This window comes from Equus asinus, chromosome 1, assembly GCF_041296235.1.
Source record: "Equus asinus isolate D_3611 breed Donkey chromosome 1, EquAss-T2T_v2, whole genome shotgun sequence".
Classification (NCBI taxonomy): domain Eukaryota; kingdom Metazoa; phylum Chordata; class Mammalia; order Perissodactyla; family Equidae; genus Equus; species Equus asinus.
In genome coordinates, this window is record NC_091790.1 from 158,583,041 (window position 1) to 158,608,040 (window position 25,000).

General features: G+C 40.9%; 1 protein-coding gene across 2 annotated transcripts in view; it reads right to left on the minus strand.

The window, feature by feature from the left end:
* Positions 1-25,000, minus strand: part of JAZF1 (JAZF zinc finger 1) — a 321,045-nt gene that overhangs the window by 134,060 nt on the left and 161,985 nt on the right. The window contains exons 1-2 of one of the 2 annotated variants that reach the window (XM_070511163.1): positions 7,395-7,460; positions 7,140-7,212 (exon numbers count right to left, since the gene is read on the minus strand). In XM_070511163.1, coding sequence (XP_070367264.1) covers positions 7,140-7,212; positions 7,395-7,437 — 116 coding nt within the window. In that variant the 5' untranslated portion in view covers positions 7,438-7,460. Of the gene's footprint in view, positions 1-7,139; positions 7,213-7,394; positions 7,461-25,000 lie in introns of those variants that run through there. The other variant, XM_044765506.2, reaches the window with a different exon arrangement.

The following is a 25,000-nucleotide window of genomic DNA, read 5'->3' on the forward strand; positions in this document are numbered from 1 at the left end:
ACAGGTGGTTTCATGGAAAAAAAAAAAAAACACTACCTTGAGATTAAAAAAAGAATCAAATGCTTCAGGCTTGTTTGTATAAAATAAATAGAAAGCCAGTGCAAGCTTGGCTAATTACAGCATTTTTTACGAGGCTATGACTGACTATAATCTGGCAAAAATGAGTCTCAATGAAACAGCAAGAGTGTGGGTTTGGGGGAATTATGTGAGGTTTTGGAATAGGAATAAAAGTGGGAAAGAGGAAGAAAGCTTTCATTAAGCAGTTGAAATTCAGGGAGAAGGATTTAAAAAAGGGCATCCAGACTGATTTTATTTTCATTCAAAACAACCTCTTATTTAGTATATTTTTCCTATAAGTTCTTGAACACATTTATAATGACTGCTTTCAAGTCTTTGTTTCCTAAATCTTAACATCTTGGCCATCTCAGGGAAGGTGTCTGTTGACTGTTTTTTTGTTTCTTGTCTGAGGGTAAGATTTTCCTGTGTCTTTCATGTCTAGTAATTTTTTATCGTATATTAGACATTGTGATACGACTCATTCCTATGAAGACTTCTGATTTTTGTTTTAGCAGGCAGTTCAATTGCAGGATGATCATGTTGTACTTGTGTAGGCCTAGATTTTCATTTTATTAGGGTGAATCTGTGGAAAGTCTAAAGTGTTTCCCAAGAGCTTCTAACTTGTCAGGACTCACCTCCAAACTCTGTCCCCTCTGAAGATCTTATGGAGGCTTGGTTTTAGGTCTTGTTAGAGTATCTCCAGAGCAGGCCACACTCTAGGACAAAGACCTTATTTCTAACTTGAAGTCTTTCTGGTATCACAGTTGGAAGATTAGGGTGTTAACAAGTTGTCGTTTCCATGCTGGCGGGGCTGGAATGCAATGCCTAACAGCACTGCTTGACCTCTGCTCTCACTGTTCCATCCTCATCAGTGGAGCTGCTGTTCTTTGGGAAGATCACAGTCTTACCCTGAACATGTGCAGCTCACCCTCAGCCACAGACTTATGAAGGACCCTCATACAGCCTTTGTGGCCCCTTTCTGCACAGATCCCTCATCTCTAGTCACCCCGTGCTACAGATTCCAGCAGCTTTAGTTGCCCCAACTCTGACCTATCTCTGCTTAGGTCAGTGGAACTGCTGTGCTGTGCTTGGGCTCTAGCTCACTCCACTGCAGCAAGGACACTGTCCTCAGAGAGTGAGCCCGAATCACCTCAGTTCTGTTTCTCTCAGGGTCACAGTCTGGTACTGCCTATTGGGAGACCAAAAACCATTCTCTCATACATTTGTCCAGAGGTTTATGGTGGGAGAACTAGTGGGGGCCCTCATTTAGTATATTTTTATGCTGCATTCCATATGAATGCTGAATAAAAGTGAACCAACATTCCATTTTCATCACATGAAATGCACACAGGTAGTAGGGACTCCTGGTTTCTCACAGAAGTGTCCCGAGCATTCCTAGAATCATTCATTATTCACTCTCTCATTCACTCATACACAAATTCACACTCATTCAATAAATATTTACTGAGAGTCTACTGTGTGCCAGACACTGTTCTGGGGGCTGGGACACAGTTGTGGGAGACAGAAAATGTCCCTGCCCTCAAGGAGATTATTTGCTAGTGGGAATTCTTCCGGCCCTGCTCCAAAGCCATGCTTCCTCTGCGGTTGTTCCTCTAATTATTGACTTGATAGAGAAAAGGGCAACTTAGCATGAGCAGAATACAAGGAATAATAAAAAGACCTATTACTTATATAATAACACTATGTCACAGGCCCTGTTACATGTGCTTTATACATACTAATTGATTTAATACTCACAATAAAAAAGATATTATTAGAGATGAAGAAACAGAGGCTGAGACTTGCCAACCTGCTCTCATAGCTCATGAACAGCAGACAGGACACAAACCAAAGAATACAGAGTGATAGTTTCTAAGCAAAAAAAGTAAAAGCTTTATTTTTAACAGAAGCCAGGTAGGTGTCTGGGCAGGTTGTGAGAAGTAAATGGATCCCTATTACACAAACCAAAGAATAAAGAGTGATAGTTTCTAAGCAAAATAGTAAAAGCTTTATTTTTAACAGAAGCCAGGTAGGTGTCTGGGCAGGTTGTGAGAAGTAAATGGATCCCTATTAACAGAGGCAGAAGAGTAGACGTTGACTGAGTTAGCACTTGAGGGCACAGTTTTGTCCCCCTTTTTCCCAGTTGACCATGACAAAAAAGGGAGTGTTCTGCATTTTGAATCAGAAAAAGAATAGAAAGCTATCCTGAATACAAGGCTTCAAGGTTCCTTGGGGGAAGTTCAGGATATAGGTGGAAGCCATACAATTCTAGCAACCTCCAACTGGTATATGCAGAACTAGTCCTGTCAGGTGCTTCAAGAAAAAGTGCTCTGGGATCAGGTACATATGAGAACTATACCATCCCTCTTGGAGACTTAAAATGCATATCAGTGTAGGAGAGGATCTGATAAATCCTATGGGAGAGAAACCCATTTTAGTTAACTCACGATTTCCCAAATGTAATTGACCACAGAACCCTTCTGTGACTAGATGAGTTGCTTGCGTGCATGCATGTGTGTGTGAAACTGGTAGTCTTTGATATTACTGTTCTATGAAACTCACTTTAGAATTTGTGGTTTAACTTCAATAGCAAACATTAAGCTAAATAAAAATCCACTTTTAGAGGAGGTGAAACCTAACTACTACCGTGCAAGCAGTCCAGAGTCTTACGAAGAGAACTCGCGTAGAGCTGTAGTATAGGTATAAGAGAATATTAAATTTTTATTAGGTAGTCAATGACACAGATTGAGTGCATGAAGCTACCAATTTGTGCCTAGGCCTGATATTCCTTTACAGCTTACACCAAAATGACATACATCTTTTAAAAATTAAAGTGAATTTGGAAACTGCAATTTACATTATTTTAACAAAAACATATGGTAGAGAAAATAGTATAGTTAACAGCCATGGCCACGTACATTATCATGTCTTTAAGTTATCTCAGTTACCCATTTCTAGGGAGTCACAAGTTACGAATAAACTATCTTGTCACCTTCAAGGTGGCTTCCAGAACTATATCACAATAACCTGAAGGAAACACCCAGAGGCAAGCCAGTGCTTCTCATCCACCTTTTTATGGAGACTCACCTGAGTTCACCCTGTAGCTCATCTATCCATCACCTGCCCACTGGTGAGACGTGGTGGAGGATAGTTCCTGCGTGCTCACTGTGCTCCTTCCTGCTCTCCTCCTGCTCTAAGATGCTAAGGGGTCCTTCCCCACTATAGCGGAGGCCTGCTCCTCTAGGATGTGCCTGCACACTCAGCCCAATTTCCTGGCAGCAATATATCATTAGGAGTTACTGGTCACCTCTCTCACAGCATTTTAGCTTCTGCTGTTTCCCACTGTCTCATCTTATTAGGCTGCTACCCTCCAATTCTCTACAGCATGGTAATGACTCTCATTTTTATGTCTCTTTATGTCCCCTCTGCCCAGCTGTCCTATGCTATTTTTCCAATATTAGATAGTCTTCCAAATTCTCCTGTTACTCTTCTAAACTAGTACTTTACTCTCTGATACCTCAACAAGTCGGGCTGTACGTGATTAGGAACACAGACTCGGTAGCCTAACTATGCAGGTTTGAACCCAATACTCCACTGCGTACCACCTGGGGACCCAGCACGAGTTACTTAACTCCTGAGTCTCAATCTCTGCGCCTGTAAAATGGAGATCATCATAGCACCTCCTTCCTATGGTTATCGTGAAGATTAAACAAAATAAACAAAGTAAAAACTGCTTAGCATAGAGCTCAAGGCAGAAAAAGTTATGTTTGCTTTTTCGAGTATTATTTCTTCTATATTGTCTTTCATTCAAAATCTTCTAGCTTTTCTTCCTGCCCTTTATACTTCTTTTTTCCCCCAAGTATATAAATATTATACAGACGAAGCAATTAAGTTTCCCATTACATGAACTTGTCATTGTTCCACACATCACAAAATTAATAGAACTTCCTATCCTTAAAATTCATATCCATCTTTTTTACCCAGAACTATTCCCCCAACCCTCACTAGTTCATTCAGTGTTCTTCATTCTCATTAAACCATCTGTATTTTAAAATTTGCTCAAGTGTTGTAACAGACTGCTTTTAAATGAATTAAAGGTACATTCAACATACATTATGTTCAAAAGACTAGAGCAATTTAGATAGTTATAAATAAATGCTCTAATTTCTGCTCAATTCTTTTCTTTTTATAATCCAAAAAGCTAGCTCCATTTTAAGGACCCTAACTCTGTTGATTTCAGTCAATGTTATTGCCAAAGAAAGTTTCCCCTCAATTTTGAGAGGCCCAAATGTACATTTGAGTTGTATAAACAGATATCTGAGCAGAGAAATATTCATTCTTTTCCTGTCTTCACTGCTCAGCAAAATTAGAGTTTATTTCCCTCTGAGATTTAAGAAAAAAAAAAACCTCTTTCATTTGTTCAACTTTATTTTTTTAATAGTACACTTTTCTGCTGCATTCAGGATATTGCTGTCAAGCTTTCTTTCACATAACCTACCCTTTATTACTCTCTTCTTGAGTCCCTACTGGCTTCATGTGAATTTCAGCATGCTTCCCTTCTGTATCAAAGCCCCTAAGACTCCTTTTAGCATATCTTGCCCTATGGCCAGGCCTGGCTTCCTCCTTGCAGCTGTCCATTGTTCGGCCCTCTGTGTCATTTACTAGGTGTTTACCACCTGCAAACAAATATCCAGAGCGTCCACCGGGTGTTACGTACTATGCTATGAATGTGGCACTGTCCACACACGGATCCTGAGTGAGAAGGGGTGTTAGAACCTGGGCAACCTTCCATACACAGACCTTCTCTTCACCTCAAGATCACTAGTAAACTGATCGATCCCCTGCATGTGTCTACTTCTCTATCAGCTGGGACTTGAACCTGTTGGACGACATGTTGAGGAGACAACCAAAAGAAAACCCAGAAGGTGGGAGCATTCTGAGACAACTGGCCCTCTTTCAAGTCACTGTCAATAAAAGGGACTGTGCCAGCTTCAAAGAAATTTAAGGGGCAAAACATCCAGGGACAGTGTGACGTTCTGGATTGGACACTGGATCAGACAAACAGCTATAAAGGACGTGTTTGTTCACCTGGGGAAATCTGAATATGACCCGGGTATTAGATTAGATTCACATGTACTGAAACAGAAAAGTGGTCATCAGTGACTAAAGAACAGGTTGCAAAACAAAGTTAAAAGTCATATATATATTTTTAAAAAATGATCTGAAAAATATGTCTTAAAGTGTTACCAGTAGTGCTACCTGGGTGGTGGAAACATGATGTTCTAAGGTAAAAAAAAAATTTTTGTTTGATTACATTTTCTAATTGTCTATTATGCCTGTATACGGCTGTGATAATAAAAGGTTATTTTTAAGAATGACTCATTTGCTCCCAGAAGGCTCATCCAAGAGATTTCACACCCACTGATTATGCCCTGACTCTCCACGATTCGGGTAAATCCCATCCCATCGTTCATGCTCAGCTATCACACTTGATCCAAGTTTTCTGGTGGTTTTTTTGTGTGGCCCTTGTCACTATTCTTTGATTTCTTCTGTAGTCCCAAATCACACCTGGCAGAAAATTTAGTTCTTCAGTGAGTATAACACCTGTGTAATTAGCAGATCCCTGCTGCCAAGGAGGCTGACGATAGAAACAGGAAGAACGACCGTGAAAATCTCACAGACTCTTATTAGAATAAGGCTCAGTATTACACGGATTTGTACATACATAGGTGACATATTTTACCCAAGACACAGTGGCCACACTATTAAAAAGTCCTATTCAATACCACAATTAGTCTCTAAGCCTATTCATCCTATTTCCCAGTATTAGTAGGTTAATTAACATATATTATATTCACATGTATAATTAAATAAATATATATAATGTATAATTAAAGATTTTTCAAAAGCTATGCTAATCACTGGAACACAGCTTTTGTGAGGCGGCCAGGTGAGCACATATATCTTTCCTTGCATCTGATGTGATTTGAAGGTGTTCCACTTAAAACATGTCAAAAGTTACGGGTCATGAAAAGCTGTATATATTTTATCTCATTTCTAGGGAAGACTGATAAGTAGGAAGTCCAAAGGAGACATGCAAATAGATACTTATGTTAATGAGTCCTTTTTAAAACATGCTTCATAAAGAACTTGAAACTGCACAGGCAACTCCAATTCAAAGCTCTCTGTAGGCAAGATTTAAGTTTTCTAAACAGGCATTGAAATGAAACGGTACAGATAATTCATTCCCAGCTTTCCACTTCAGACCCTGAACCTCAGCTCTGGTACCAAGAAGCTGGAAACACTCTTTGCCGTACATACAAAAGGGACAGTCAATAGAAATTCACACGCTGAATTACGAGCAGAGAGCTTTTCATTCTCATTAAAAACTAGGTTTGCTTTTGCTTTGCTTTTTTCTCTTTGGCGGTATGTGTTTTCTTAATGTAAGCTGATTTCAGGTTCTCTCCAAAAATCACTGTCTCCTTAATTATTTGAGTTGGCTGAAATACTAAGTCCTCTCTTGGACCCGATATATCAAGTCCTAACTGTTCTCTAAAGTCGTACTCACGCGTTTGGTTTCAGTAAAAACTCACGTTACTCTAAACGGATAAGGCACGTTGCTTAGAATGTTTTTTACCAAAAGATCAGCTGCTACTAAATAACTTTCTGATATTAAATTATTTCAATTTGTTATATCCTGGTATATTCTGATATTCCAACAATGTTCTCAATTCACGAAGTACCTCTTCACCCCAGGGTTTAAAAGTTTCACTCAAACATAAATCCATTAATCTCCCAAACTGCCCTATGAAGTCGAAAGAGCATACTCTAACTCTGCATACAAAATACTTTCAGAATGAGCTTATAAATCAGTCGTGTTTTCAGCCATGTGCCCCGAGAACTACAACGCTACATCTCCCCAACATAGAAACAAGAAAACTCCACAGAGAGGTTGATTTTAAATAATCTCCTATAAATATTTTAAGACTGAAAACACTTTTTTCTACTCTATTAAACAGATACATTTAAAAAATAAACATGTGGTAGATATAAAGTTGCTATAAACTCTGAAAATGGCTTACCTATTAATGTAACTGAGGGCAACATAGGTTGGCTGCTGTAATTCTTGTTTTTCTAAAACACGTGGATCTGTATCTGTAATAAAAACACAATTACGATTTTTTAGCCTTTGCATCAGAATATACGAGGATACCTAACATAAAGTAACAGAGGCTAGACAGAGAAAAAGATTAATTTAGTATAGCTCTTTTCAAAGAAAATTCAGTAGAACACAATCATTTGTTCATTCATTCATAAATAACAAGATATTGCATTACTTTTCAAGGGAATTCCAAACATCAACGGTGATAAAACGTCCATCTGTCACACAAACTCCTGCACAATCCCCCTCATAAATATTGGTTTTCACTGCTTACAGTTACAATGTTGGCATGGTTTTGGGTGGTTAATCGGCCTAAGAAAGAAAGTCTCTGTTAATTATGCTCACTTCAATGCTGGAACAAATTACTTGCCTTTGGAAAGCTCCAGCAATTTGAAAATCTACTGAGTTATTGTTCTTGTTCACTGAACACTTTTCTGGGTTTGGATTCATATTCTAGAAAGCAGCTCTTCTCCTTTCTAATCGTAGAATGAGTTTGTTATAACTTTTCTAGGCTCTTAATCAGAAATTCTCACACTGGTTCAGAATCCACAAACGCCACATTCATCCGAGGGTTTTCCCCTGTAAGAGAGAGACTTCCACACCATAGCAACCTTCCGTACTGGCGCTTTCTCCAACACAGCCCACAAAAAAGGGGCAGTTTTCACGACTAGAGAGGTATTCTCAAGCTTCTCATGTACAGAAACGATTGTGCTAAACATATGCAAAACAATGTTTATTTAATAAGACTATAAAGGGAGGAAACAGCCCATTTTTGTTTTCTTAGAAAAAGGCGCAGACATTTCACACAGATTTCATTATAACCTCATTTAAAGCCATCTCATTATTAGAACTCTTCCAGCTGCACTTGGCAATAACACCTCCTTTGATGTAATGACAGATGTTGTTCCAAGCACCTTTGTACAGGAAGTGTTTATTGCACGTGGCAGATGTAAGAGACACACACTTACTCCAAAGTACATTAACAGGTGATGGGGGTGGGGGGCGCAGACACAGTGGCATGGAGCATGGGTGGCAAAAATGATAGCCCCAAAATCAATTTACAATGCTTTCCACTCCCAGACTAGAACTGGACAGTAGTGGCAATTTTATTCTTGGTGTTAAAGTTAAGAATCTCATGTTCACTTTATTGTTTCTCCTACGCCAAGAATTTCAGGGACACACTATTCAGAAATCCAGCTTCCTGGGTCTTTGCCATTGCAGCTCCTGGAAAGCCAAGTTCTGAAACAAGAGACAAAGATTCTCTGAATGGCTCCATCCAGTCGGGTCTCAAGGTTTTGGCAGTGCAAGTGAGAACAGATCATAAACTCAGCATTTCCTCTCTCTCCTACAATGAATACAGATGCAACCGAGGCTGCTGGTACATCACTTGCCTACAGATCCAACGGGCAGTTCTTTAAATGCACTGAAACCACCCTTCAAGGGAAACTTGGCTTTCAAACACAACCCTTAGTCACACTCATCTAAGTTTGCTGTAACCCCGAGTGTATCCCTGTTTCTGAGAGGAAGGCTTTGTGCCCTTCACCGGTGCTCGCTGGAGAGGAATCAGCAGAACAATGCTCACCAGCGAAAGGTGGTTTGTCCAAAATAAGGGCCATTGGAATGCCGGGCAGGCCACGTGTGCAAATGGTGACTGACATGCCAATCCTGCAAGGTCTTTTTGGTGGTTAACAAGGTAAGAAACAAGAGATTGGAGACAAAAACTGGGAAAATGAAAAGAAAGGAGGAAGATGAGAAAGAACAAGGCAATGATTGCAAATGTCTTTGTGGAAAATTTCTTAAGTGCCCACAAAACAGTTTCACCCCAGTTTGGGGACTGATGATCAAGGGGCTTAGTTTTTGAGACGGGGGCCTTAACTTGATTCACCACAGCTCGTTCCTTCATAGAGACATCTGGAGCATGATTATATGAGGTGCATTATTTTGGAACAAAAGAGCACCATTCTGATTCTAAAATGTGAGCATAAAGGGAAAAGAGTTAAGAGGCCAATAAACATTTTTATATCTTCCACTTTTGCCTTTACTCCTGTAACTGACGCTCAGTCTAACAGTATTCCCACAAACCATTTTCCAAAGCCTTTCTTTGTTTCCAAATTATATAATTTCTAAATATTTTAAATACTACCTCTCTAAACTAACTTGAATTTTTTTCTTTTATTAGTGCGTTTACACACACACACACACATACACATTTGCATTATTCTTTCCTTCTTCATGCTCTAGTACTTTGGGGAAGGGGAAGAAAGTACCTTGTATAAAATTCTACAGTTCTCTGATGCTCAAATAAATGGTATTGGCCACTGACAGTCACACAAATGGCATCTTGTAACCTTGTTTCACAAACATTCAAGAACGTTCAGCATTTGCAAAGCAAGGTTTTGAAATTTTCTCTTCTTACTTTGCTTTACCTCCTTCCATTACCTATGCTAGACTTATGCTCACATACCCTCAAATAGAAGCTTCCAAATGCTACCCTCACGATGACAGAAAACCACCTAGAAGCACCTCAGGCAGGATTCTCCTGTTTTTCTAGAATGCAGACGCTGGTAACCAATAAGAAAGCAGAACTTCCAGACAGACATCTACCAGGCCTAAAAAATTTTTTTCACATTAAATGTTTCCTTGAGCAACCTTCAGAACATCCACTAAAGCTTCGAGTTCTTAAAATGAAATTAGGCACTTGGCGCCCACAAATCAGGAGAGGCCTGCGTAAGTGCTGCTGGAGGAATAGCATTAGCTGCTGGTCACAAATAAACATCAGCTCCGTCACTTGCTTCCTGGCTGACTGGTGCGTGGTGATCATGACTCACCATTTTATGGATTTAATTACTCCGCTGAGCACTTCACGTTCAGTAAAAGTATAATAGCTGCCTTCATTATTTCTCCCCCTCTGACACAAAAGTAACTGTCTGATGCTAAAAACTCTACAGGAAAGGATTAGAGAGACAAGAGACTAGGATTTCACAGCAGGACAATGACATACTCATGAAGACACAATGACCATTATCAGAATGAACTGGAGAGAGGAACACTATCCACTGGATATTACGGAATTCAATAAAAAGTACTTCCTTATACTATGTGCCACACCATTGAGAAATTTCTTGCATATGATAAGTTGTTACAATAAGAAAAGTGATCTGAATTGCGATGGTTATAGCACACAATCTCCCAGATATTTCTCTGGCTTGTTTGTTTACGGCGCCAGTAAAAACATGAAACTGGAACACTGGCTACCATTGCCCAGAGATATAATCCTCCTCAGTAAGTGGTCTGTGGAATAGAAACATTTGAATTTTTCATAGCCACATGATGCTCCTTAAGCCGGCAACAACTTGGCAAGAAAGCAAGCATTTCTATAATGTGGTTGAAGACAGCCACATACAACAACACTCTACCACTTTAATATCACTAAGAAGTAACAGGAAGATAAACCCAAACTTTTTCAGCAGGGCAGGAGATAGCCAAAAACAGCACTGAGAGTTTATTGCTTTCTGCCTCATCCCACCCCTTGCACGCTCACAGATTCCGAGTTGACTGAAGGCTAAGAGAATTTAAATGTTAAAACGTATTTAAAAATACCCAAGCAATAAAAAACAATCAGCTTACTTCAAAGTTTCTAAAACACAGCATCCTCTGCAGTAGACAGCAATGCGTCTCTCCTCTCATTCCTATCTCGGGGTAAGAGCTTGAACGCTCAGCTCTACAGTAAGCACGAGACACAGGCACAAAGTGGACCTTTCTGTCGCTCATAGGGTCCTAGAGGCTCATGGTTTCATAGATTCAATGAAATGGCAAAGGGCTCAGTGTCACAGCACTAGTTTCCATCACTTCTCAAGCGGCGAGGAGGAAAGCAAGACAGACAGCAGAAATAAGGAAAGGACAGCATTTATACCCGTCTCAGAGGGAACTGAAATTGCAACATGACCACAGCAAGACAAACAGCACAGACCACCGCGGTCAATCAGTAAGGCCCCTGTTCATCAGCTCTGCTGTTTCTGGAGTTGGGAACCGATGGCAACCAAGTGTCTGGATTTGTGATGTACATTGAGCCTTTTGCAGTGCTATCTTCAAACCTAAGGAAAACTCGATCAAGGCTGTTTGCTGGGTTAACTGAGGCTAATTAATGAGCTTGTGGGCTTTGGCTATGCTTTAGCTGGTCTACACTGCTGGGCTTTTATGTACTACTTGGAACCACTTATAATTTTAAAAGTCAGCAACCAACCGTATTACCGCTCAACAAAACTAATGAGGCCTCTAACAGCAATGAGCTATTTGTGGGCTGGGAGGCAGCAGTGAGGGAAGATGTGGTATCATGCTCCCCTGAGAAGGCCTTCTTCAAATTCTGCATCCTCCGAACGCCAGGCTCTTTTCTAACTCTGTATGGCAACAGTGGGAGGCTGGCCGGATGTGGGTGGGAAGGCAGGGGGCGATGTGCAGCACTGGAAGACCCTGGAGAGGCAAAGGCCCACCCAGAGAGACGAGTGATTTTGAAGATCTGGGCTGGATACACCACTTTTCTTTGGACTTGCTCAGTAATAGTTAACGAGTGCAATCTGTTCTCAGTCTTCCCCAACAGTTGAACTCATAGAGCCACAGAGTTCTAGTTCATTCAGCATAGCCTTGCACAGCATCCCTCACCGAGCTCGTCACATCCCTCCACCTTTCTCTGCACCATTTCATTGCTAGCACTATCCCTGTACTTATGTCACCACGGAGGCGTGATCTGGGTACATCCTTTCCCCTTCCCACACTTCTCAGAAGCGAAGAACCATCTCGGCTTCTTTCATCTCTCCAGCACTCAGTTCAGTGTCTGGCACATAGACGGCACACAATATTTATTGAGTAGGTACACTAATTCATTAATTTTATGATGAAAGAATGGAAGACTCTTGGTCAAACATGACAGATTGATCGAGGGCATTTGTTTCCGTCACCATCCAAGGCTCCACTAACGGATAAATAAAGGAATAAAAAAACTCACCAAGGATAGAAGAAAGGAAAGGGAGACATCAGCAGACAAGTGATTTCAACCAGTGTTTTGGAAGGTAGACAATCCATGCAGGAATGGAATGTGACCTAGAGCGTAGAGGAAGCTACAACCTCAAGTGCCTGCAGCAAAGGAGACCCGTGAGCCAGGAGGCGAACCCGCTGCAGAAGTCCGGGAGGCCGTGGATTTGGAGGGGCCAGGTATGGTAAAAGGGAAGGTTCAGGGCTGAAAACAGGAGAATTGTTTAAAAGGTTGATTATTCCAAAGACACTGAACCAGGAGACCAAGCATAGCAGAGGGAGAGGGAGAGAGGGGAGAGTGCAGTGCTGAAAACAGGGGCATTAAAGTGGAAATATGTCTACTCCACTGCTCCTGAGAACACTGGCAGCCAGTCAGGAGGATTCCTCTCTGATTAAGTTAAGTGGGCGTAGAGAAGAGACTGCCAGATGCCGACATCTGGCAATTCCCTAATTAAATGATCTCCATACAGTTAAGTCCATGGTCGACAAGCCCCAGCCATGCCTCCATCCAGAGCCTCCCATCAGCTTTTTATTGCCTTGGTCTTAAATATGAGCCAAGTACAGTCAAGGAATGATCATTAGACATTTGAGGGAAAGTCTTGAACATGAATGGGAAATACCAAAACAAACAAACGGTGGGGGAGGGACATAGGGATTCTGGAGCAAAGAAGCAGACAAATTAAGGCTTGAGAGGTGAAGAGATATGCCTACTTACACACACCAGTTAATGGCAGGGCTAGGACCAGAAGCCCTGCATCCTGAGTCCCATTAGGTCAGCATTCTGACCATTAAAAAGGCTGCTCATCCTCTGAAGTCAGCTAATTGCTACCATCCACTTGTAATACTGGACTCCATACAATCTTTATGGCTTTCTTAAAAGCCTAGCAGAGCTCTGTTGCAACTTTCACTCCACTTTTAGGACTGAATTTGATGAACCAACAATTTACAGAGACCAACTTTTAATTCACGGCTAGTTTACTTCAGCTGCTGAAATAAATATTTCTTGTTGGCAATGGCCTTTTCCAAAAAAAAAAAATCCTACAATTGCACATAACCAGCCTTTGAATGGATCAACTTTTCCTTAGTTTATAGACACGTCATTTGAAACTTTTCCCAAGCCATAATTTCCATTACAGGGCAGTCAGTGCAAATTACAGTGAGATTCTTGCCTTCCCAAATTCAATGTGAAATCCAGATGCAGTTAAGTGTTGCTGTAAACTTTATGAGTTAAATATCTAAAAGTTGGGGACACCGTGCAGCACAATAATTCCGTCTATTAAAAAAAGCATTCATGTTCACATTTGTAGCCTGAGTTTTCCTCCACAAGTGAATGAATAAACATTATTCAACCAAGAACCATTTGGACAACACTCTAGGAGGCTGATTTATAAACAAACACAACATGGTGCAGCCTCCCCGGTTTATGGCATGGCCAGAGGGTTAACATTATTAGAAATAGACAGTTCTGACTAGGATGCTTTCTAACTCTTCCAACCCATCAAACTCCTAGGGTCATTGATGACTTTGATTGAGAGTGGTAGCTATTTTTCCCTAAGTATAAGATGTGTAGCCCTCTATCTATGTAAATAACACTGAGTCCATACCCTCCAGTGGTGACAGGGTGTTATTTATCTACCTTAGCTCTCACCTTGTTGTTATCTGTCACAAGAGAGCCTGCCAGAGACCATCGTGGCTGCCAGGTGTGCTTGTGAAGTATACAACCTGTACATCTGTACACAGCACCCCTGGAGACTAGGGTGCTGGGATTACACAACAATAAAATCCTTTCAAACAGGAGTAAGGCCAAAACTTGGTTGCATTTACTCTGACGTGCATGTGCACGTGTGCACACAAATACACACGTCTGCTTTTCATCAGAAATGAACCTGATGATGGATCCACGTAGCATGCAATACAAAGACCATGAAGGAGCTTCTGTGTCACCCCTTCCCATGGGAAGAGCCTACAAGCAGTCATCTGGAAAAGAAGACAGCTGCTGGTGGGCAAGGCTAAGTGCCAAAAGAGCAGGCAGGGAAAATGAGGCTCTTGAATTCCTCCCTTTAAGGTCAGAAGGGAAACAACCTGTTTAAGCAAAGGAGACCTTCCACTGGTTCTACCTAAAATTGTTTGCCCAAAGAAATCCTACCCATCCTCTAAGACACAGGCCTATGTACTACATCTTAGAGGCCACAAATCCTAAGCCTACTGCTCTGCAAATAATCAGTGCTCATTACGATGTACTGAACAAATAAACGAATGCCCTGGACAAGCAAAACACAAAAGACACAAAGATAAGCATACAGCTCAGACACTTCCACCAGGAGAGTCAGATAGGAGAGGAAAATAGACCCATACATAAATGAATGTCCCAGTATGTATAGATACTTACATGAAAAATATGTACTATCAAGCACAGATGTTCGGAGAGCTACAAAATGATATAACATTCAGAATAATGGGAAAGGGGGCAGATTGGGCTAATCTGGGAAGGCTTTATTGATGAAGAGGAATGGAGATGGGTTTTGAAGGAAGGGAGTGAGGCAGAGGGCGTCATTCATAGGTGTGGGCAAGGAATCTAAGAATGGCATTACGTTTGCGGCAGAAGGCACAGGTAAGAAGTCTGTTAGTACTTTGGAAAGGTCATAGGGCTGAAGAGCCAATGTTCTTTAGTTAAAGAATATTTATACTTTAGAACAGTGGTTCTGAACTGTGGGCAATTTTGCCCCACCAGGGGATGTTTGGCAATGTCTTGAGACAACCAAGGAGAGGGTGCTACCGGCATCCAGTTGGTAGAGGCCGGGAATCTGCTAACCTCTTATAATGCAAACACAGGACAGTCCCCTACCCCAAACAAAGAATTTTCTGTCCTAAAATGTCATTAGTGCCAATGGCGAGAGCTACATGAATATTATGAGAAACGGAACTACTGCTCCTAGGTTGACTCTAGATGATCATTTCTGTTATTTTCTGTGGTCTAAATCAAGAGGCCGGAAGGCTGGTTAGGAGGCTACAAAGGAAAAACGACACAAGAAGTTGTTTGGACCTAGATCAGAGCTCTGACTTTCTTGTTGGAGACACAGAAACTGAATTCATTTCAAGAAAGACAGACTGAATTCCTGTCATGTGCTGGCTGCTCAGGGGAACTCCTAAGTCAGTAGATTGACAACTGAGCAAGAAAGACGAACACAATTCACAGTTAATAAGACTCCAAGACAGACTGTGACGTGTGCCAATATAGAAGAATACACCAATTTCTGTAGAAACAAAACACGGTTCTTTGTGAGAATCATGGAAACTCCCTGAAAGAACTTTTACATGAGCCTCGAACTAAATTTCCAGATAGAAAAGGTGACACAGAGTAGAAAATGGTTTGAACAGATGAGCAGAAATCAGTAGGGACTGGCAAGAAGTCCAGTGTGGCTGAAACTCTGCAAGAGTCTCAAAACTTACATTGGGCCCACATCCTGGGAGGCCTGAAATGCTCTCTAAGAGTAAGACTTCATCCTGCAGGCAATGGGGAACCACTGATAGGGTCTATGTTTCAGAAAAAGAACTGGTGGTGTGGAGAATGGGGGAGAAACTGGGATAGAGACATAAGATTTGGTCAAAGTAGAAATGGAAATACAAGAGTTTTGTTATGGTAAAGATCTGAGTGCTTCATTACCAAAAGTAAGGAAGTAACTAGAAAGTAAAAGGGTTTGACAGACAAGAAAAGGGGGTCTGCTTCTGATGTGTGGTGAGACATTTCGCAGAACCAAGAAGTCTGGGCCTCAGAGAAAGGAGAGATAAAGGACTCATGATACAGATAGGAACTGAAATGCTGTGGAATCCCATCGTGAGGCCACGCATTCCAGCAGGCACTTGAACCAGAGCACGTCCCTCAAAACAAAACAGTGATATATAGTAAAAACCCAACTACTTTGACTAAAAACTTGGTTATCATATAACTCAGCCAATGAATCAGGAAGTATTGACTGAGGATCTACTACGCCTAGTAGAATTCCAGCAAGGATAAAGAAAAGCCAGAGGTAGTACTACACTTGAAACCGCATAATTGGCAAATTTCACAAAGGGAGTGCGTGTAAAAGATTGGGTTAAAAATAGAACAGAGTCAAAACTGACCCTGAAAGAAAATTTTACATGAGCCTTGAACTAAATCTCCATATATAGTAAAAACTCAGTATTTAGTATTTTAAGGGATCTGATACCTGAGTCTCCAAGGCTCACTACTGTAATTACCATCTCATTGGAACTCTTGCTCCCACTTCTTGGTGTTGCTCAGGATTATAATGCAACTCCACACAAATCAAATGGCCTGAGTTTAACACCAGCTGTATAACCTCTTTAAGCCTCAGTTTTTTTCACGTGTAAAATGTTGATAAGGATAGTACTTTTGCCGTGGGCTGAAATGAGGATTAAATAAGCAATGTGTTAGGTGTCGCTACTACTCAGTTCTTAAGCCCATAAAGTTTTTTGAAATTAAACTCTGCACTGTTGTGGATTATCTCCATTTTATAGTTAGTGGCATAATGATGCATAGAAAATCTAAGACCTCCTCATTCACATAACATGGCAGAGAATCCTGGCTGCCATCCAATAGTCATTTTTCCCTTCTTCCTCCATAATGCATAGGAACATGGCTGTCTGGTATAAAGACTACATTTCCCAGCATTCTGTGAGCCAGGTACAGCCATGTGACTAAGTCCTGACCAATAGGATAAAAGGTTTCTGAGAACCCCCTTAAAATCATGTGCTTTTCTTTGTGGTATGTTTCCCTCCTGCTGGCTGGAAGAATGACTGGAGCTCCTGCATCTACTTTAGGTATGAGATAATCTTGGGAGTAGAAGTCATACATGGTAGAGAAACACAATAGGAGTTTGGATCCCTGATCCTGTGAAGTCCCCCATCGCTTTTGGACTGACCATCTCCAAACTTCTTGAAAGTGAGAGAAATAAAACTCTTCCACATAAGCCATTGCTATCTCAAGCTTTTCCAGTTATACACAGCCAAACCAAACCTGAACTGAAACACAAAACAACTGGAATGCTATTTTATTTTGTAGGACCTGAAGTTCTAATGTGAAACATGAAATATTTTATGTCTTGCCTTGTTTTTCTGGATTTTTAAAAAATCTCTTTAAGAATTTATCATACTAAGCTCATAGGAAGAAAATCAGAGTAAAATAACACCCGTATCACCACAGCATCTGCGGTTCACTCTTAAACTGGAACAGTTAAAGAAGGGAGAAAGAGGAGGAGGAAACCATCATGTCAAATTATGGCTCCTTTGGTGGCTTTAGGACTTTCTCCAGAATTGGTTATTAGTGGGCAATAATGAAGCAAATTGCACATGCATATTACTTCTGAGTTATGAAAAATGCAACCGGCAGTAACCTTTGAAGCTGTCAGGATCTTTTCAGGCAAGCAATTAAAGTGAAAAATGAGAGGGTGCACAACTTCCATCACCCAATACTACATGTAATAACACCACCTACAAACACTGACATAAGAGTGGGACTCAGTCTGAATATTTATTAATGCAGATCTGTTCCCATTTGTTCCTCCTTTTTTTTTCTCCTATAACCTATCCCACCCCTACTAGCCAAATTTTTTTTTTCTCTTTAAAGGGCAGCTCTGACATCATGAATTGCATTCACTGGAAACCTACATGCACTGTGACATCACTCCCATCTGCATCTAAAGAAATTTCCTTCTTTCTCCATTGACCAAAATATAAATTTAGGACAAGCCTAGACTCTAGAGGAAAAAAAGTTGATAAGGAAGTAAGCCCTAATTAGGAGAACACAATATCAAGATTAAAATAATCACCAATAATTGATATTTGCAGAAGGTCAAATATATATGTCAAGTATTGGGTGCTAGGCACTGAAGGCCCCTCTCTGTCCCCCAAACGGCCTCAATTCTCAAGTAGACCACACTCTAGAGGATTTGACTTATATTGATCGGTAAAAAAAAGATCCAGTGTAAAAAATATCTGCTCTTCTGCTAAAGTGTAGGAATCACTCATTGTTTGCATATGTTTTTTGATTTAACTTACTAGGAAGGACTTTAAAGAATTGGCAGGGATAAACACAGAGATGAGCCAGTTGGAACAGGTCTTTCTAGGCTGAGAAGAAACCCCTGTGCTGGAGTCCTAAGACGTGATGCCTATGGGTCCTATAAGCCAGTTTGTCTCATTTGGTTTCGGCCATTTCTGTACCACCAGGTATGTAGAGACTGATGGTTCTCAACCAGAACTGCATGTTAGTATTACCTGCGTTTCTTTAAAAAAATTCTGGAGGGGCCGGCTCCGTGGCCGAGTGGTTAAGTTCATGTGCTCCACTGCGGCGGCCCACGGTTCGGATCCTGGGGGCGGACATGGCACCACTCGTCAGGCCATGTTGAGGCAGCGTCCCACATCCCACAACCAGAAGGACCTACAACTAAGATATACAACTATGTACCCGGGGGGTTTGGGAAATAAAGCAGAAAAAAAAAAAAAAGATTGGCAACAGTTGTTAGCCCAGGTGCCAATCCTTAAAAAAAAAAAAGAAAAAAAAGGGAAGATTGGCAACAGTTGTTAGCCCAGGTGCCAATCTTTAAAAAAAAAAAAAAAATTCTGGAGCCAGTCCTGATGCCCTAGTGGTTTAGTTCAGCATGCTCCACTTCAGTGGCCCAGACTTGGTTCCTGGGCGTGGAACCGCACCACTCGTCTGTCAGTAGCCATGCTGTGGTGGCGGCTCACATAGAAGAACTAGAAGGACTCATAACTAAAAATATACAACTATGTATTGGGGCTTTGAAGAGGGGGAAAAAAAGAGAGAGGAAGATTGACTACAGACGAAAGCTCAGAGCAAATCTTTCCCAGAAAAAAACAACAAAAACCACCACCAACAACAACAAAAACCAATTCTGATGCCCAGGACTCATCTCCAAAGATTCTAATAGATAACTGGGGTTGACAAGCACCAATACAGACTGAGAAGCCTTAGAAATCCGAAAAGGGTTAGAGAACTGGTCGGGAAAGAAATTTAATCAAACAGTTTGCATGTTTTTTCCAAACTAAGAATGCAATTGTGAAACTGGAAATTAATTACTGAAACAGACTGAAAGGTTTTATAAATCAATCCAAAATCCAGTAAAACCTTTAAATTCAGACTTCACTTGGGACTCCAGTCTCCCCACCTCTTTTACTTTGTACACAGAAAGTGTTAAGCTTAATAATTATGTAGACAAGTCAGCATCATCATGTATTTTTAAAACAAAATCACAAACAACCAAATACCAACAATTCTTGAATTGTGAGCAATTTTCATCTATTCATAAGGGTGTCCTGATAAGACTTCTGACTAGGAATGCATTTTTTTTTTCGGTCATTGATTGTCACAGTGTGTTCCTAAAATTAATAAGACAGCATCAGTTGAAATATTCTATGGCTCAGAAACGTCTGTAATTCAGATTGGCCCAAACCAGTGTGGTTTTCCTGTGCTGCTATTATTCACCTCTGCTACAAATCAGGTCATAACCAAACGAATTAGTTTTGTATTCTGGAAACTAGTTAAGTCAAGGATTTGGCAAAAGGAATCACCCTCATTACGTCTCATCTCGCAGGGAAGCCAAATTACTGCTTTAAAAGGAAAGAAAAAAGGCACAGAAAGAAATAGCTGAACATCTGGCTATAGAGTGACCAGATTGTTCTGCCCAAGAGTCATCAAACATAAGCGTGCTCATGGGTTACAGCTTACTGGGGTCAAGGTCTGATCTGTGGAGCTCTGCCTGGCTGGCTATGGAATCACTCAAGCCGTCTCATGTCCAGACAGCAGCCAAGAACGCGTGGGCAGGCTCATGGGCCACGGGGGTTATGCAGTTGTTCGGATTTATTTCTCCCTATTCTGTGTGAATAGTACGTTCATTCTAATTGTTAACGAGTAGGGGGCACATGCTGGGCTGTACTAGATCCATCTCACTGATGGTGTGAATCTGAGCGTCTGGGCAGGCCCTGGCACCTGGCAGATGGCTCTTGACATTCTTGGCTTCTGTGGAAGGACTTCTGGGAAACAACTCTGGACTTTCTGTTGCTTTCTTTTTTTTTTTTTAAGAGGTTTTAATTTCTTCAGACAGGCAATATTATATAGTAGTTACGGGCACAGTCTGCTACTTACTCTGTGACTTAAGCAAGTTTCTCAGCCTAAGTCTCAGTTTTCTGATATGGAAGACAGTGATTCAGAGTCCCTACACATGAGGTAATTATGAGGATTAAGAGAGCTAAGCCATAGACAGCGCAGAGGTCGGTACATGGTAAACACTTGACAAATCGTAGCTATTACTATTATTATTTCAGGTAGTCAGATCAAGCATTTAGTGTTTGCATTGTGGGACTACATTTGTGAACAATCAATTGTTCTTAAGTAGCAATAATAACTGATAATAAAGATATCATTACCATTATGGAGTTCCAGTGTACTATGAGTCAACACGGAATGAGCGGCTTTCTATATGCAGTCCTCGTGAAAAGCCTGCAGGGGAGCTCTCTCCCCCAACCCTCTCCCAAAAGAAAATATAAGGCTCAGAAAAGATCCAGTTCACAACCGGGAGCGGAGGCCTCAGATCCAGGCATGACTTCCAAGTACACAGTATTTGACCCTGAACGCAACCTAGTCCTATCACAATATTCAATATCAACGTTCTCAAATTAAACTGCCAAGTGGCCTTTTCTTGTTTTTTCCTCACTAAAAAAATGCTTCATGGATAGAAGCACTGGAATGCTTTGGAAGCACTGGGATGAAACACGTGGACAAACTTTGATGAAAACCAGAACCCATGAGACAGGCTTAAACATACTATAGCTGCCTCTCATATTCAGTTTCTCCTGTGGTGACTGATCTTAAGGAAGACCAGATTTGGAACCAGAAGATGCAGATTCTAGTCCTGGTTCTATTTCTAAATTACAGCTTTTAGCAAGTCAGTTTCCTTACCTGTGAAATGGAGATAATGGTCATGTACCACCTCCCTTAGCAGAATCACACATTTTAATTGAGCTATTCCAGTGTAAACACGAGAGCCCTACCTTCGGCTGCCAACCTAAGGTGGCCTTGGAGTTATTCTTTCTCCCACAGGAATAACCCAAAGCAGCCAGGTATTTACTTGTTAGTCTCTGGCGAATACTGTGTGCGGAAGAGAAGACTTAAGTATACACAAAAATAGTGACTTGAGTTATTTCTATGAAGAACGTGGATTTCATTTTCTTGTGCCCTCGCTGGAGCTGAGAGAGAGCATGCATATGCACCTGCGTTACTTTTCTCCTGGAAGAGTAAAGACTTTCATCAGAAAGTTCTCCAACTGCTCTTCCAGAGAGCCACATGTCTTTCCAGAGGAGATAGAACACTGTTTGGCTAGTGTTCAGCCGAGTTTATTAAAAGTCGTTCCGACTAACTAGAAACAGTGTGATCAATTAACTTGCTTTGTAGATAAAAGGAAAGCCTTTCAATTTCTAAACCAAGACATATTTAAACGATTTTATCACACTTCAAACCAAATGCAAAACTCTCCATAATGCTTAAGTAAAACAGACACTATCAAAGCAATGGCAAGACATGGGATTCCTCAGAGAGGTTCAGGAGCCTTTTGGGACTTGGTAAACATTACTATCAGCTGAACTTCAGAAAATGGAAGGCAGAGACTCTGATGGATTTTCTTGGCTTACTTGAGATGAGGTTTAATACTCTAGACATGGATTCAATATCATAAAGATATTTTAAAAAGTCACGGCTTTAAAAAGGAATGAGCAATATATGGATGCTGGTTCTTGTGCATCTCCAGCCCCGCTGCCCGTCATTCTCTCCTCCCTCCAGTCCACCGCCACACTTGAGCCAATGATCAACCCGTGTTTTCTCCACATTTTCACTGCACCCATAGAATGATATATTTTTATTTTTTTAAATTTTTATTCAATTTATTTAAATTTAAAAAAATGTGATACATATTTTAAATCGTAACCAGTATACCTCCCCCACAGAAATATACAAAGTTTCACAAAACACTACTAAACTTCACTATATGCAATGCACTCTGATAATATTATTTCATTTTTTTGAAATGGTGGGACAACTGATTAAATTGATTTTATGATCCACCCAGGAATCCCAAATGGTGATTTTAGAAAATGTGAATCTTGCTAAATTACAAATCAATAATATCCTGCGTTAAGCTCATGCCCACACATGGCTCTTTATTGCTTATGTGATAAAAAGCTTAGGTAAAATATAGAAGATCATTTACAACTTAGGTCCAAACTCATCTTCCTTAGTTCTCGTCATGCTCCCCACATTCCAGCAACTCCTAACTTTTCCCGTCCTCTGCACACACCTTGTTCACATGCCACGCCTTTTGCTCTGATTATCCTGTTTGCCTCTCCAGACCCACTGACTGCCCTTCTCTGCCCTGTGCTGTGCCCCGTGCTGGTTTACCCAGAATCTCTGGCAGGGTTCGGCCAAAAGGAAGTAGCAGTAGGAAATTAGAGGGTGAAAGAAGAAAGACGTGTTCTGCTGATAAGCTTTGTAACATAGCTCTTTCCCCTACTCGGAATACCTCCTCCCCATGTCTCTGTAGCCACCCTCACATTCATCCTCTGAAGTCCACTACAAAGGGCGCCCCACCTCCAAAGCATTCCAGGAACCTACTGGACAGACTTCATCTTAGTACACACGACTATTAAAAGGATAAATTACACTTTGAAGTGTTTATGTGCCCAAAAGACTCAGCTTCTCCAAACGGACCCCGTTTCTCTGTGTCCCCAGCACTGAGCACACAGGCTGGCAAGTAACTGTGCTTACTGAATGGATCAATAAATGAATGAAAAGTAACAGGATTCTTAATTAAGGACATCACAATTATTTGCCACGAGGTAGTATTTTCTAACAACGTGTCTATAGAGCTGCTTCATCTAAATTCCCATTCTGGGTCATTTTCTCTAAATGGACGTGCTGGGAGCAAGCTCGAGACAACCACTGCTCTTCCCACACGGTGAACCGGCCGTCTAGCTCCCCACAATCCCACATCACCTGGCAGGGTGTTTTCTGCTTATTATGCTAATTAGATTTTACTTGAAAGATGTAATTATTGCTGCAACCCAAGGAAATAATTAATGGCCGATTTTAGTGGGCAAAATATTCATTAATCAAGGCAACAGAGACAAGAGGCCTGCAGACTTAAAGCATCCCGAGAGAAGAGCAAAAAGATAACCAGCTAAGATTTCTCCTCTCCATAAATATACGTTAAATCTATTTGATCATTGTCTCTTGAAAGTTGACATTTCAGATTTAGTCCAATGACTCCTCACGAAGTCTAGGTTTAAACTTTTGGGTTCTAAAACGCATTGCCCAACAGAATTATTTAATCATTTTATTGCATCAAAAGGTGTGATAAAGAGGTGACAGCATGCATCTCGTACTTGGTCTCTTTAAAACGTCCAGTCACTCAAGGATTTCGAAACACAACCACCATCAGCCTCTGTTTTCTTATGTGAAAGGCAGGGAGGTGTCATAATGAGAACGCTATTTGGCTTGGTGGATGTTTACATCATCTCTGTCCCTTTTAAACCTGTGGGTGAGAGGACATTTTAAGTTCTTCTAACACCTTGGTAATCAGAGCCCAGGGAAATATTAGCCCATGAAAAACAACGTAGTGATCCAGAGATCAGATCAAACCCACACTTACTATTAAAAGATATTTCAATCCCAAAGAGCATTGTCCCTCATAAAAAATGGTAAACAAACCCCCTCCAGCCTGTTCCCCACAGCCCTTCTCTTCAATGCCCTTTTATAATATGCATGTCCTCAGATTTATGTCGACTGTATATTTACCAGACGTGTCCCCTCATTACATTATAAGGGGCTTAAGGGACAAGAAGAGATGGGTCACAGAGGCAGCACACAATAACGGACAGTTGAATTTTTTAAACCAAAAAAAGTTTCCATGTTTTCATTTAGTTTTAAATGCTAACAACCATATTCTGGCCTCCACATGCTCATAAAGCTGTTTAACAGTCCAGAGAGAAAAAAATAATAATTTTCTTTTAAATAATGTTCACCATCCACATCTTAATAGTCTGGACACTGAAGCATTTTTCATTCAGAGTAATGATCTCCAGGAGTAAAAATAATATAATTATAACTGAACTAGTTGGTCAGCTAAATCATAACCAGAAATGCACTGGTATGTATTTCATTCACTGTGTCAAAAAATCTTCATTCTGGACCATCAACATAGCACTAAATTTTGATCTGTCATTGAAAACAGGTCGCTTCTATTTCTGGCTTACAGCATAGTAACGGGGTACAGCAATTGGCAAAGACGGCTAATATTTCACATTAAATCTCGCCACCTGACCTTCTGAATCAAAAGTGGAGAGACTCATGAATAAGGAATTATTTATTATATAAACATCCCCTTCTTAAAAAAAAAATCTCTTAAAGACTGGAAAGAAAGATCAAAATTCTTGGGAAGAAAATTTGTTGTTGATAGGATGTCCACTGAAGACCAGTGAAGGGTGTGGGTTCTATCCCTGAGCTGCTTCCTCTTAAAAACAGGCGAGAAGTGGGAGCTGTGGGTACCCAGGCAGTCCTTAAGACAAAGCCTCCATAGGCGTTCCCAATGGAGGAACATGGGATCAAAGGGCATGCCATCACCGGGGGGTGGCCTCTGCTGGCCCTCTGCTGTCCACTGCCACTGAGAGTTAAGATGGATACAGGGAGGA